The sequence below is a fragment of the Apteryx rowi genome, unplaced genomic scaffold (assembly GCF_003343035.1).
Source record: "Apteryx rowi isolate R43461 unplaced genomic scaffold, aptRow1 scaffold_27, whole genome shotgun sequence".
Taxonomy (NCBI): domain Eukaryota; kingdom Metazoa; phylum Chordata; class Aves; order Apterygiformes; family Apterygidae; genus Apteryx; species Apteryx rowi.
The window spans coordinates 2,832,516-2,846,919 of record NW_020449085.1 but is presented as its reverse complement, the minus strand read 5'-3'; the positions used below and the strand labels follow the sequence as shown (position 1 = coordinate 2,846,919).

The following is a 14,404-nucleotide window of genomic DNA, read 5'->3' as shown; positions in this document are numbered from 1 at the left end:
GGCCCCGCGCTCTCGCGAGAGCCGCCGCGCGCCGCTGTCCAGGGTCCTGCTGCCGCCGGCGCCGCGGGGCGGAGCCACCCGCGAGAGGGGCGGGGCATGGGGCCGGGGCGGGGCTCCATAGGAGGCAGGGGAGACCCTCTATGGGGAGCGGGAGGGTGAGCTCCACAAGGGTCGGGGAGACCCTCTACGGGGCAGGGGTTTGGCAGGCTCCATATGGGTCAAGGAGACCCTCTATGGGGCAGGGGTTTGGCAGGCTCCACATGGAGCAGCAGAGACTCTCTATGGGGCACACAGGGCTCTTCCTGGGGCAGGGGCGCAGCAGGCTCCATATGGGGCCCGGGAATTCTCCATGGGTCAGCTCCAGCGGGACAGCACCCAGCTGGGACTGGGTGCCCGGCAGGCAGCCTGGGTGGGGGCAGCTGCCTGCACGCAGCAGGCGGTTGGGATCCTGCTGGCCCTGCTGACAGGGGCAGATTTGGGGGCCCCTCCATGCATGCTCATACCGCCATCAGCTCCGTACGATGCCTGTCTCCCCACCCCTGTGGATTTATGCAATGTTTTGTGACTATCACTATTTTTTTAAGCCACCTTTAAGCCTTTAACCAAGCACAGTGGAGCTGCTCAGGCAGCTGCTGGTAGCACACACATCACACGTTCACACACACGCATTGCCGGGCAGCTCTGCAGCCTGCTTCCCTGGGAGATGCACAGCACCTTGCACCTCCGCAGTGCTCCCGCATGGAAACCACCAGCCCTGCCCACTTGGTGCACAGGCTTGATGCAAAGGGCAGAAACGGGAGAGATCTGGGAGGGTTGCGCTCCCGGCTGAGAGGCTGCCGCAGGAGTTTGTGTTTGCAGGGAGCAGGCTGTTTTTATCTCAGGCAAGCAAGGTCAAGGAAGCCAGCGTTTTGATGAGAAAACAGCCTAAAAAAAGCCAGGTGCTGCAGCAAGTGTGCTGGAGATCCCATAGGCAGCACTTCTCCCTGGGGTTGTCCCCAGCCCCGYTCCTGGGGCTAGTGGAGGAGCCGTGGTGCCATTGCTTTCTCCATCTCTCAGCCAGGCTGCAGGGCTGCTCTCTGGGATGTCAGAAATCCCATATTCCTTCCTTCTGTGAGCAGAAAATTACCCGCTGTCCTGGGCTGGTCTGAAGCCAGCTGTCCCCCGCAGCCTGCCCGGCGGGATGGACACGCCGCGTGGGTTTCCACAGCTGCCTGCCTCGCAGCTGGTGCTGCTCCATGCAGTCCTTAATGGCTCGGATGAAGGGCAGAGAATAAGCTGATTAAATTTGCCAGCGATGCCCAGCTGGGGCAATGGCAGTTTGCAGGAATAGGTTAGAATTCAACACGACCTTGACAAATTGGAGAAATGGTCCGGAAAAAATAGCATGCAATAAAACAAGGGGAAGCGCAAAGCACTGCACTTAGTCAGAATCACCAAGGGCCGTGGGGCTGGGGGGAGCACTGCTTAGATGGCAATCCTACAAAAAAGGGGGGGGGAAGTGACCTAGCTGGGAGCCAAGAGCACCACAGCAGGGGGAAAAGGAAAAGGCAGGGGGGAATCGGAGAAGAGTTTGGGATCCACCCAACACTCAGGGCAGCTAAGCTCTGGGATAGACTTGAGATGTGTAGCTGGATCAGGCGACTGGTGTGAGCAGCAAGGGGGGGATGGCACCCAGAGGGCCTCCTGCAGCAGAAGGCCTGTCTGGGTGGCAATGGCACCTGGATCAGCAGCTCACCCAGATCCCAGCACCCCAACCTGCAGCTCTGGAGAACACCCATAAAACAAGGGCCTGCCAAAACCAAGGGGCAGCCTACCCCCAGGCCAAAGCAGAGGAGAGAGCATGGATGGGAGCTGCTAAGAGGTGGTGGCACCAGCTGAAGGATGGGGCAGGAGCCAGAGGACACCCAGGTAGGGAGGTGACCAGAGTGACTCACACAGGTGGGACAGGACAGACAAAACCATGGCACTGTCAGCTCCCAAAGGGGGCACGAGACGTCCCAAACCAGCCCAAGCCCCCAGCTATGCGAGGGGGACTCTGCAGGCAGCATCCTGCATCCTCAGCATCATTAGCAGGGGCCCCAGGCAGACCACTGCCCACAGTTGTCTGCTAAAATTGCCTTCAGCAGCCAAGGGTCCAAGGTCTGAGCTGTTGTTCCCTGAAGTGTGACACCCCCGTGCGTTTAGGTCAGCCCTGCATGCAGTAGCAGGAAAGAAACAGGCAGAAGCGTTAGAAGCAATCAAACAAGGGTGCTCAGCAGCAGATCCTTACGCTCGCCAAGCACCACTGCTCACCCAGGCCCCGCAGCACGGCTGAGACCTCACGGGGGTGCTCTGAGACCGAGCGCCGCGCTGGCGCGCATCTGCGTGCCCTGCGCCTCCCTCCGCAGAGCACAGCGCTGTGGTTCGGGGCTGGGCACGAGCACCCCGAGACCTGCACCGCTCCCTGCGGAGGGATCTGTCAGCAGAAACTTGGCTTTTTTCCAGATTTCCCTGCAAATCGGCAGCGAGGTGGCTTTGCTAGGCCCAGGACCACAGAAACTGCTTTGTCTCCCCTCTCTCTTTCATTTCTCTTGTGCTTTCTCCGATCCGGATTCACTTCCTACCTGCTGCTTCGCCTGCCTCCCCGGTCTCCCATACCTGCCCATCCCACCATCTGTTTCCATTCTGCTGTTCCTCTTACCCCGCGGTTAGGCTTTGCAGACTGCCAGCCTGCAGAGCCCCATCGCCACCCCAGCACCACCAAATTTCTCTCTGCCTGCAGGCTTTAGAGGAAAAGCAACCAAGGTCTCAGTATAGCAGCTTGCTTAGATACAATATTCCCTTGCGTTTGAGCCATATTCCTTCCCCTACCCAGCCGGGGCTGGATGTTTCACCTGGAAACCGGCCCCATGATGTTATGGCAGCAGCACTTGCCTTTGCCCCAGGGTGGCCCCAGTGGCCTCCCTGGTCAGAAGGAGCATGAAAGGGGCTGCAGCAATCCAGCACCTTTGGGGGGTTTGGCATGGAGGAGATGCTGCTGTTTTCAGTGTTTCAGGGCATGATCACATGCAGATGGGTTGCTGCAACTCCAAGTCCGGGAAAGCAGGCGTGCCGGCCCCCCTGCAGCCTCCAGAGCTCCCCATCTGCTGGGTACAACTGAACATCTTCTAGAGGGTGACGGTTTGCAAAGCTCTCCCTCTGCAGGGAACAGCACTCCTGTGACCAGCTGTCACTGAGCTCCACCTGCACCCATGTCCTCCCCCATGTGGCCCACTGCCCCATGATGCCGGGAGAGGTGGCGGGTGCCTGGGAGCCTTTGGGGACACAAGAAAGCAATGCACCCTGTCCTGCAGCACCGCACACCCTCAGGCAAGTGGGCCCAGGGAGAGGTGGAGGGGCTGGTTTCTCTGCAGGAAGCTGAACAAGGGCTGACCAGGAGCAAAGGGATCTTCTCCAGGGGCAGGAGAGCCCTGCTGCTGCCAGGACATACCTGGAAGACCAGTTTCTTTTTGCACAGACCAGGATTGGGAGATGTTGATGGTGGGAGGGGGCATTTTGGCTGGGGTGTTTGTTTTAGAAAGAAAAGCCCTCTTAGGAGGCATTCACCCAGGGGATCAGGGTGATCAGCCCCTTTTGCAGTAGAAAGGTGGCAGAACAGACAAGCAAGTGGTCACAGGAGTCCTTCCCAGCCATATTCCTTCTAGGCACATCTTACACACACCCACTGGCATCTCCACTCCTTTCCCAACCTCAGCCTGCTTCTGTCTTTACATTTTGCACTCCCCCAGGACTTCCCTTCTGGAGCAGTTGGAAAGCTCTTCTTTCTCAACAAGGGCTTCTTAGAGGGGTTGGTCATGTCCAAAGCCACCATGGGATCTAGAGGACAGCTGGGCCTTCACTGATTCCTTGGGGTGCTCTGCCCAGTCAGGCTGGCTTGGTCCTTCTTCCAGTCCAGAGCTGGAGTCACCCTGCTTGTCTCTAGGGAGCACATAGGAGCTCAAACCCAAATTCTTTCTGCACTTYGGGTACTTACCTTTGGTTCAAGGTGTCTGAGAAAGGGTCATTTCCACTGTGGTCCTCAGGGGAAGGCTAATGCCAACTCTGCCAGGGCACAGCAAGGGCCAGCAGCTCCCTCAGGGCCAGGGAGGGCAGGAGCTTCACCACCCAGGGACCAGCCCTGAGCAGGGCAAGCAGAACAGACCCCAGGGAGCAGCTAAAAGCTCAGATCAACAGCAAGCCCAGGGTGAGGAGGCAGAGCCAAAGCCAGGCTAGAAAGCCAGCCCACAGGTTGGGGTCCAGATCAGCAGTGTCTCTAGCTAAGCACAGCTGCAGCCAAGCTGGAGCCCAGCACTCCTGCAGCACAGCTTAGGTAAGGGCTGATGGCCATGGACTGAGCTTAAATGGGCACTGAGGGTGGGTGGGTGGAGGCCCCAGGTGAGGCTGGTCAGGATCATTAAGACATATTAGTGCCCTCAGGAGCCTGGGAGGTCCCTCCTAAGCTATCCCTCCTGTTCCTGTGCTGGGGAGCTCAGCACCTGCCCAGCCCCATGGGGACAGCAGTGCCCTCAGCTGGTGCTACTGCTGAGGGCTTTCCCTCCTGAGCGTGCAGGAACCAGCCTCTGCTAGGCCTGGGGTGGACGGCAGCTTTGCTGACGTGTGGGCTCGTGCCCGTGGTTCCTGCCCTGCCGGTCCCAGCCCCGTTCGGTTTGCGGGTGGTTTTGGACCCCCCAAACGCACACAGCCCCTCGGCAGCACGGCCTCTGCTCCGGCCCCGCATCCTCTCGGCAGACGCGTCCGTGGGTTACCCTTGCCCTGGCAGCTCGGACGCGGCTTTGGCTTCCCCCGCTGCTGCACGAGCCTTTGCTCTGGCTGACGGCAGCGCGCCCGAGCTGGACGCGGGGCCCCGGGGCTGCCGCCGCTGCCCAGCCCTGCGGGCACGGCACGCTCTGCCGCTCCACCTCCCCTCGCCCCGGGGCAGGGGCTGCGGCCGTGGCGCCCCGCAGGTCCGTCCCGGCTCCCGCGCGGAGCTGCAACGCGGCCGCGCGCCGGCCGGGTGCAACGTGATGAGCGCCTGAGACCTGAGACGGGGCGATGTGACGCAGAGATGGACGGCGGCACGGCCACTTTCCTTGTATCGGGTGCTGCCACTTTCCGAACGACGCCCGCATCTCCCGGGAAAGAAACTATAGAGAGGGCAGGCGGAGGGCAGGCGCTCGGGTTACGGCCCGCTGCTCCCCGCCGCCGCTCCCCGTTAGGAATATGTTTCCATTTTTCCCCCTGCCAGTCTCGGCCCAGGCCACCGTCGCCTCTGGCTCCGCAACCGCTTGCGCTCCCCGTCCCTCCTCCCTCCGCATCCCCGGAGCGCCGCCGGCTCCCGCAGCCTCCCGACGTGTCGCTTCGCTCCTCGTTTCTCCATCCCGCTCTCACCATCTGCCTCGTCTGCATTTTAATCGACTCCCCGCTCGCTCCCGCGGCCCCGCTCCGCTCCCCTCTCCCGCTCCGCCGCTCTTAGTGGATGAGCTCGCCGCAGCTCTTCCTGCGCTCGCAATAACCCATCCGCTCCGTCGTCCTCCAACAAATAAGCTGACAGGGTAATGAATGGCTTCGGATGGTAATTAGCAGCGGAGTTGCTAATAATGAAATGCATTTACATTTTAAGCGCCGCCGAGGAAAAGCGGGACCCTGCCATTAATGCCCCCCGCCGCAGCCGTCGCCGCGGGGGGAGCGCGCCCGCCAGAACCCTTTTCGTGCTGCGGAAGCTCTTTAGCGTGATTGCGCCTCGTCTGCCTCCATTTAGGAGGCTGCAACGAGCCGAGTTCGTTAAGCAGCAATTAGAGGGGGGGAAGCCGCCTGGGATGCGGCATCCAGCCGGCGCGGCGCGCCCCGACGCCACGCTGCGCCCAAAACACGCGCCGCGGGCGGCGGGAGCTGGTCCTGGCCGAGGAAGCCCTGGGGGGGCTGGCTCAGCACCAGGGGCTCATCCTGCTGCGAGCCYGGCCCCGAAGCGCCCCGCGGCCGCCCCGAGCAGCCCAGCGCGCCGGGCCCCCGAAAGACACGTGGCTTTTGTGCTGAAGCAATGCGTTTCTGGAGCTGTTTAATCGCTTATCGAGATTTTTTTATTTCCACGCCTATAAAGTTTATGTGCAAAGTTAATGAGAGCTGCCTCAGCTTTCCCAGTCCTTTATTCCGAGCTGATAYGTTCTGTGAATGGTTGCCAAAATCCTGCCCATTTATTTTCCTAGTCTTTCAGCCTGAAGATGCATCTCTTAAAGGCAGCAATTTCCATGAGAGGCTTAATCCGTGCCAGGCTGCCGGAGAAAGGAGCCGAGCGGCTTATGCAAGACTGTCACAAATATTCATCACATGTAAGGGGGGAAAAACAACATTGTGTTTCCCAGGGCGAGCGAGCGATTCGTGTTGGAAACGTAGCGTCTAGGCGAGCTCACTACYGCATAGCGCCGGGCGGGACTTAGCCGGTGCTCAAAGCCTGAAGCCGTCGCCGCTGCCGCCGCCGCGTGTGAGCCTGGCCCAACGGCGTCACGTTCCCTGCCTCGGTTTCCCCGCTGCGCCAAAGGGGTCCGGTCGCCGGCCGGTTTGGGTGCCGGCTGGCTTCTGGCAGAGGGGATCTCCCGTGCCATGGGTTTTGCAGCCCGTCGCACGACGGGGCGCCGCTCTCCGATGGGGTGTCCTGTCCCACGGAAGCTGGACGCCAGCGCTGCGCCGAACCCGGCCCGGGAGCTGCAGCAGCCTTCTCCCTCTGGACCTCGCCGCTAGGCTCTGCCCCCTCCCCGAACCTGGGTCCCTGGGGCGTCCYGAAGCCCTGGCACTTGGAGCCCCAGCTTGGGAGGGTTGTGTGGGGACCCCAGAGCTGTCCGGGTTGGGAGGGGACCGGCCGGGACCTGCCATCCCACAGGCTGCAACTACAGCGGCATCAGATCAATTGATTTATTAATGTATTTTTCAAGCCCTGCCAGGGTGAAAACAATCCAGGGCCCCAGAGGCCGATAAGATTGGAGTGCAAGGCAATACTCGGGATGGCTTTCCACTGTGCACTGATCCCTGGGCGGGCGCCGGGGGCAGAGGGGGGGACGGGCACGCCGAGAGGGGACGGGGCAGCCGAGGGGCCGGCCTCGGGCAGGGGAAATGTTTCGGGCCCTCGTTGCTCCCTTGGTGCCCCCAGGGCCGCTGCGAGCCGGTGGCTTCGCCTGGCCGGCGGCCGTGGGCCGTTCCGTCCCGGGAGAGACCCAGGGGCTCCCYGGCGCCCGGCCCGGTCCCCCTGCGTTGTCCACGCTGCCCCGTCGCAGTCAGTGCCGAGGCTGCTGGCTGCCCGGTGCTCCCGGAGCGCAGAGCCCCGACGCGCTCGGTGCATGCCCCGGCTCCCGCCGCCCGCTCGCTTGCAGGCACGGCTGCGATGCCAGCTGCCAGGATTCACCACCCGCGGCACGGGGCAGCCCGGAGCGCGAGCGGCGGCCGGGACGCGGGAGCCCTGGGGCACGGGGGGCCCCTCGCTCTCGTCTCCCGGCTCTCCGCGGCCCCGCGGGACGGCTCCGGCTTCCCCCACGGCGAGCGAGGGCCGGGAGCGGAGGCGGCCGGGGGCAGGCGCGGTGGCCACCCGCGCTCCGCGGCCATCCGCGCTCGGCGTCCTTGAGCGAGCGGCCGCCGGGAGAAGCGACCAGGTTCGCTTTAAGGGGCAGGACTCGGGCAGCGCCGGGAGCCGGCAGCGAGCTTCCCGCTCCCTTGCAGCCTCCGTCCTTCCCTCCCCTTCCCTCCGCTCCCGGCTGCCTCCCCTTCGCCTGCTCCGGCTCTGGGCGGGAGGGAAGCGGCGCTGGGAAGGGATGGAGCCCCGAGCCGGGCGCCGGGATGGGAGGCTGAGCGAGGGGAGGAGGAGGAGGAGGAGGAGGGGAGGAAGGGGAGGGCGAGGGGGAGGATCTGCTAATTACACACAACAGCTCTGGGGGCTGCTGAAGTCCAGAATGAAGCAAAGAGCAGCAGAAGCGAGCGCTGCAGCGGGAGCGGAGGAGCCCGGGCATCGCCGGGTGCCGGCGCCGGCCGCCAGCCCCGCCGGGAGGACGCCGGGGGCACCCAGCAGCGCTGCCTCCCCGGGCGACGGGCTCCGGCACAGCCGCCGAGCTCCTTGGCAGCCAGCCCCCCGGCGCCTGGGCGAGGACAGGGCTGGGGCCGGGGGTCCCGGGGGCGCCGCGTTGACCTCAGCCTCCTCGGGGCTGGGCTGGAGCCGGGCAGGCGGCGCAGCGACCCGTGTCATGGTCCCCGGGCTCTAGGCRCCCCGGCGGATCCGCGCTCCCCGCCGGCGAGGGCCGAGGCATGGCTGCCGGAGGAGGGGGGTCCAAGCCCGTCGCCCAGTCCCGGATGGAGAACTTCCGAAAGGTCAGGACGTCGGAGGAGGAGAGCCCCTTGCCCTTCCCCGACCTGCCGCCCGGCGTGGTGGAGATGAAAGTGAAGGAGGGCAGCAAGATCAGGAACCTGATGGGCTTCGCCATGGCCCAGATGGAGCTGAAGGGCAGCCGGCAGATCGTCTTCAGCGGCTGCGGCCGGGCGGTCACCAAGACCATCACCTGCGTGGAGATCATGAAGCGGAAGCTGGGAGGCCTTCACCAGGTCACCAAGGTACGCTACAAGACCCTGCTGGAGGTGTGGGAGAACAAGGACCCGCTGCCCGGCAGCGCGGCGCAGCGCCTCACCGTCCACAAGAACGTGCCCTCCATCTGCATCCTGCTCTCGCGGGACCCCCTGGATCCCACCCAGACGGGCTACCAGCCGCCGGAGCCCGGCGAGGGCCCGCGGGCGGAGGGSAGCCAGCCGGCGGCCGAGGCGCCCGGCTCCTCCGCCAAGGGGCTCAAGAGGGCCCTGCCGCCCCCCCGCGACGAGCTGGCCAGCAAGAAGGCGCAGGTACCGGCCCCCGCCGGCCCCCAGCCGCAGCAGCGCCCCTGAGCGCCCTCGCGCCCCCTCCCCGGGGCGCCGGCCGCACGGGGCGTGCGCGGGCGGGAGGCGGGAGGCGGGGGGCACGCGAGGGTTCTGGCCGCTTTGCCGTCGCTAAAGGCAGGGCGGAGCTGCGGGCTCCCCCGAGCGCCCCGCTCGCCCGCGCTGCCGCCGGGGACGGGGACGGGGACGGGGACGGCGGGGCGAGCAGCCTGCCGCGGGACGCCTCCCCCTCTCCCCCGCCAGCTCTCCGCTTGAACGGCCGGGACGGGGGCCGCGGCGTGCCGGTGTGCGGGAAAATCATCCCTTTCCAAACTTTTTCCCCCTGCCTCGGAAACCGGTTAGGCTGGCCTTGTGCTAACCACAAGGGCGGCGAGTTGCTCGGGTCTCAGCGCTGAGCTCCCGGCGCCCCAGGGCACAGGGTCTCTGCGGGCTGCTGGCTGGAAACGCAGGGAGCAGGCAGCGCTCTTGCCCAAGGTGAAAGCGGAGCCGCCGCCGCAGGGACTTGCCGTGGCTTTGGTCCTCCATCCGTCCGTCCATGGGGCAGCCTTTCCGGGGGCCGGTGCGCGGGGCAGGGGGCTCTCGCAGCGGGCTAGCTCCCCAGTGTGGGAGCGGGAGCAGCCTTCGCGTTTCGGGCGCCGGAGCAGGGGCCGGCCACCGCTCCGGCGGGACCYGGCGGCCGGCTGTCGCCGAAGCACATCGAGACGTCTCCGACACCGGGAGAGACGGCTTTGCTCGAAGCCCCTCGGAGCAACACCTTCATTATCYGAACTGCTTCAGTCACACCCGGAGAGGAGCTGTCAGGTTTATTAATGCCGGGCTCGGCGCCTCATGGCTCTGTGAATCATCCCGAATAAAACACCCAAACAAGCAGCCGGGTCGTCCTCTCCTCCCGCCGCGCAGCCAGCTCTCGCCCTCCGCCAGCTCCGGCCCAGGGGCATCCGTGGAGCCGAAGCCGCCGCCGCTCCTTCCTCCCCGGCAGCTGTTTTTCTGTGATTGTCGTTCTTCCGCGCTCTGCTCCCCAACAGCTGGAGCTGCTCCGCGCCGCCTGGGCAGAGCCATGGCCCGGAGCCGGGGCGCCGGCGCGGGAGCCGGCTGGGAGGGCACCAAAGGGGGCAGCGAGGAGGAGGAGGGGGTGGAGGAAGCAAGGAGCCGGTTTGTTTCGCCATGACCTTGCTATCTCCCCCGGCAGGCGGCTGCTCCTCCGGGCCGAGGCTTGCGCTTATCTGCCCTGCCGCAGATTGACTCATTTCACTTATCTGCCGCCGTGTAATTGAATATTAATTCCTCACTGTCGTTCTTTTTATTATTATTTTTGTGCTCTTTTCTTTTTCCAGGCGGGGACAAAGAGGGGGTTGGCGTGAATAGTGGAGGGGACCCAGCAGGTCCCAGAGCCGAGCCTTGCTGGGACCCGGGGGCCGGGCCGCTCGCTGAGGGAGCCACGAGTTTGCGAGGGCTCGGGCCGACGAGCCTTCGCAGAGCCAGCCCTGCGCGGGTATCGGCAGAGYTCCTCGCCCCAGCGGGCTCAGCCCAGCATCTCTCACAGCTTCCCGTGCTAAATCAGGCTAATGAAGGGCGTCGCGATACGCGTAACGGGATGGGGAAGCTTCCCCTAGCTTGGGAGCTGGTTTTCAGGGTCAGTCCCCTGCTCTGTTAAAGACCCAGCCTTTATGTCTTGGGTGAATAAGAGTGCAGCCTCCCTCTCCTCCCCAGACCTCTGCTCGCCCACCTCTGGGCAGCTCTGAAGATGTCAAAAGATGTATTTTGGGGACAGGTAGAGCAGGGGCCGTGGGGCTGTAACTGCACGGAGCTCCTTTGCTCCTTTTGACATTTAAGTCTCCCTGTTTTGATGCAGAAAAAAGTTCTCAGTGCTTTGGGACTCGTGGGAGAAATTATGCTGAGAAAACCCTGCCCCAGCGATCCGCAGCGTGAGGGGCTCCTCCGGAGCACTCGGGATTTTTGTGGGCCAGCAGAGGCACGACTTTGGGGCTGGAGATACTTTGTGCCTTGGGAGATGACCATTCCCCGTCTCTCCAAGGAGAGGGGTCTGGGAAAGCTTTGCGGCTCCTCCTTTGCGTTCATACCCCACAGCGGCACCAACTCTTCCTCTGAATGCATCCTGTGCCAAAAAATGTGAATAAATCAAACCTTCTGAGAAGCGCTGTCCCAAACCATCCCTGCAGGTTTGCGAGGTGGCCCTTGAGTCAGGCTTATCCTGGCTGCTGGCAAATACAGCAATACGGCAGCCTGCTGCCCCGCTCCTCCCCGTGCAATGATCCCAAATCCTTGTTCTTCCTCCCCCAAAACTCTTCTGGTCCCGGCATCCTCCCCTCCACTTTTTTGCCAATTCTCTGCCCAACTAACGGGCAGAGGGAGCCAAACTGATGGATGGGTTTAATTTGTGCTGGCTGGTGCCGCTCTGACACCTCCACAAGAGATGACAGATGCTTTTCCAGCGGACGAGCGGAGCCTGTCAATAAGAGCTGGGCACGTCCGCGGAGACAGAGCGAGTGAAGCGCAGCCCGGGCGTCCCGGCAGGGTGCGGAGGGCCCGGGGAGGCGAGGGAAGACAAGGCGCGTGCAGGAAGTGGAGCTGGGAAGCGCGGTGCGCCCAGCGCAGCGCCGGGGGCGAGGAGCCGAGCAGGCTCGGGCCAGGCGGCACGGCCCCAGCACGGTGGCGGCAGAGCCCCGGGCTGCTCCGCGTGGCCCCTCTTTTGCTCTCCCCACCCCACGCACCGCTGGCCGACCCACCGTCCAGCCGTCTGCCTGTCCCGCACTTGCTCGTCATGGCACTCCAGCACTTAAATACCTGGTCTTTACGTGTCCATCCCTCCACGCATCCGTCCCGTACTCATCGCCGTCCTAGTCCAGCCCTTAGTTTCTTACCTTCTACGTTAGGCATGATGGGGATGAAGTCTGTGGCCCGTATTCATCTTGGTACCTGGCTGAGACCCTCTCAACTCGCGTCACTTGTGCTCGACATCGTTCTCCAGCGTCAGGCAGGTCGATAGAGACATCTCACTGCTCAGTAAACACTTTGATCGAAGCATAAAGACATTCGCAGCTGCACAGCTGAGAGCTGCCAGCCCTTCACCTCCCTCCCCAGCCCGCCCTGCCCCCTGCTGCCATCTCACATTGCTCCCAGCAAGGAGAAGAACAAGGAGAGAGAGAAAAAAAATCAGTCATTTCTCCTTATTATTTTGTTAATGTTCAAAATTATTTTTAATTGATTTTATATGCAGGCAATTTCCAATCTTGGAGGCAACAGGAGCCTGGGGATTTCAAACTCCTCGCTCTGCTGGCTGTGTACCAAGGGTTCCCCGCATGAGAAAATAGTTAAAAAAAAAAAAAAAGACTGTAACCCAAAATATGAAGCATTTAAAAGTAGCTTGATGGCATCTGGCTCCATGGGGTACTAAGGGACGCTGCGAGCGAAACCAGCGTGGTGATCTCGTGCTGCTCTCTGGAGTCGGAGCCCCAGGTGCCCCCGAAAAATAATGTGCAGGGTCATTTTGTGAGCGCGGCAGTGTCCGGCGTGTTGGACAGGGTCAGCTCTGTGCCGGCCTCCCGCGGCGTCCGGGAGCGGTGGGTGTCGGAGGCTGACAGCAACCTGCAGTCAGGGCGAAGAGGCTGGGGACTGACTCAGTGAGGTGACGGGGGCCGCGATCCTGGCGCTGATGAACCGGCACGCTGACGTGGCCACCTCCGCGCCAAGGTGACCGGCTGCTGCTTTCACCAGCTCCTCTGGTCAGAGCCATGGAAAGCCTTGGCGCTGCGGGATATCGCACCACGGCCGGACTGGGGGCTAGTTTCCCCAGAAGATGTGAGGTGATTTTCCCTTGTCCTGGTTGGTGGTAGGCAGTGATGAGACCGCAGGGACAAGGTCCCATTTCAGCCCCCAGGTTGATGATGGTTTGCAGAGAGACTTGGGGCCATAGCTGGGAGGGAAACGTCACCCAGGCATGTCTGCATCAGCCGGGGCGAGTATCACAGAGGTGCCCATGGTGACGGCTGGTGGGCACGCACGGGGCCCTCCAGCAGCGTGGATCTGCTCGTGTCCCCAGGAGGGTTTGTCTGGCTTCAGGGAAGGTTGCTGGAAAGGCCTGTCTCGTCATCCTCCCAACAGCGTCCCGGATGGCCCAGGGACAGGGAGGCCCCGGACACTTTGTAAGGAGCACAGACAGAGGGTCGTCAGTCAGACCAGGCCACATCCCACCCCTCCGCTCTCCCACAAGCTGTAGGATCGGCCCCTCTCCTGACCTGCAAGGGGACACGCGTGGGATCCTGTGCAGGGGCCGTGCCTGCACCTCAGCACACGTGACAGTGGCATGTTCAGACACGTGGCAGCCGGGTGCCACAAGTCCAGGCCACCTGGCTGGGGTGTTTATAGACTTGGCGCTGCTGAAGGAGTTGTTCTGCCAGTGGGGCAGGGCTGAGGGTCTTGCACTCACGCAGCGCGCAGTGAGGCAGCACACGCATGCCCACCTGGACACGCCTCAGAGGCAGGCATGCGCTGACTGACCGACTTGTGCGCACATGACTGCAGGGCTCAGTAAGAGCTGAATTCTTTTGGGGAATCCAGACTGCCTTGTTGTGGTTCTGAGGGAGAAAAAGGGCAGGGCAGGGGTTTCTCCCTTTCCTTTCCCCCGTGCAGGCGGGAAATGGATGGCCAAATGGATGAGCCGTGGCCAGGGTAACAGCAGACACGAGGAGCCCAGGTTGGAAACATACTCGGACTTGGCCACTGCACTGCTCAGGCACTGAAAGCCTTTGACACCAAGTGGATGCGGGTCCTGCTGGCTGCGACGGTTTTGGGCCTGTGCCTTTGGCCTGTGCCTCAGCACGCCCGCTGCGCTCAGAGCGAGGGCCTGGCTCCGGCCCAGCGCCTGCCAGCACAAGCCGCTGCCGCCCACCGCGAGGCAAAGATGCTCCTGCGCTAACGCAGCTGCCGAGACGCTGGGGCGCTGGCCAGGCCTCGCCTCCTGCCCGGCTCCGAGCGGCACACCGCGGCGCCGCACATGCTGCCGGCGGCGGCCGTTCCCGGGGGCGCGAGGCAGAGCGAGCCCGGCGAGCCCCTTCTGAGCCGGCCCGGCCGCGGCGGCCCCGCCGAGGCGCGACCCTCCCCGCAACCGCCGGCCCCGCGCCGCACGGCTACAAGGGGCACCGCACTCGCAGCCCAGAGCCTTAGGGCGGCGCGAGGCGTGCGGAGAGACGCCGCTACGGGCTTCTATTAGCGAAGGGGCCCTCTGGCGCCCAGGCCCGGCCCGCGCGGCCGCTCCGCACACGCGGCGGGGCGGCGGCGGGACACAAAATGGCCGCCGCCGGCGGCCTCCTCGCGGCCCGCCAAGCCCCGCCCCCTTGCGGCGCTTCCCGCCTCCCCCGCGGGTCACGTGGCGGGGCCGGTTTGTCCCCGCGGCGCCGCCGTAGCCGCCGCCCCACCCCCTTCCCTCCCCTCCCCTCCCCCGCTGCGGCGCGCGCGGTCGCCTCAG

At 63.9% G+C, this 14,404-nt stretch overlaps 1 protein-coding gene across 1 annotated transcript; it reads left to right on the top strand.

Annotated features, from left to right (window-relative positions):
* The first annotated feature begins 8,288 nt into the window (after nt 1–8,288).
* Nucleotides 8,289–8,928, top strand: RPP25 (ribonuclease P and MRP subunit p25). Its single transcript, XM_026068370.1, has one exon. It carries the CDS (start codon nt 8,302–8,304, stop codon nt 8,926–8,928), a length of 627 nt encoding a protein of 208 aa, XP_025924155.1. The 5' UTR covers nt 8,289–8,301.
* Nucleotides 8,929–14,404: the final 5,476 nt, after the last annotated feature.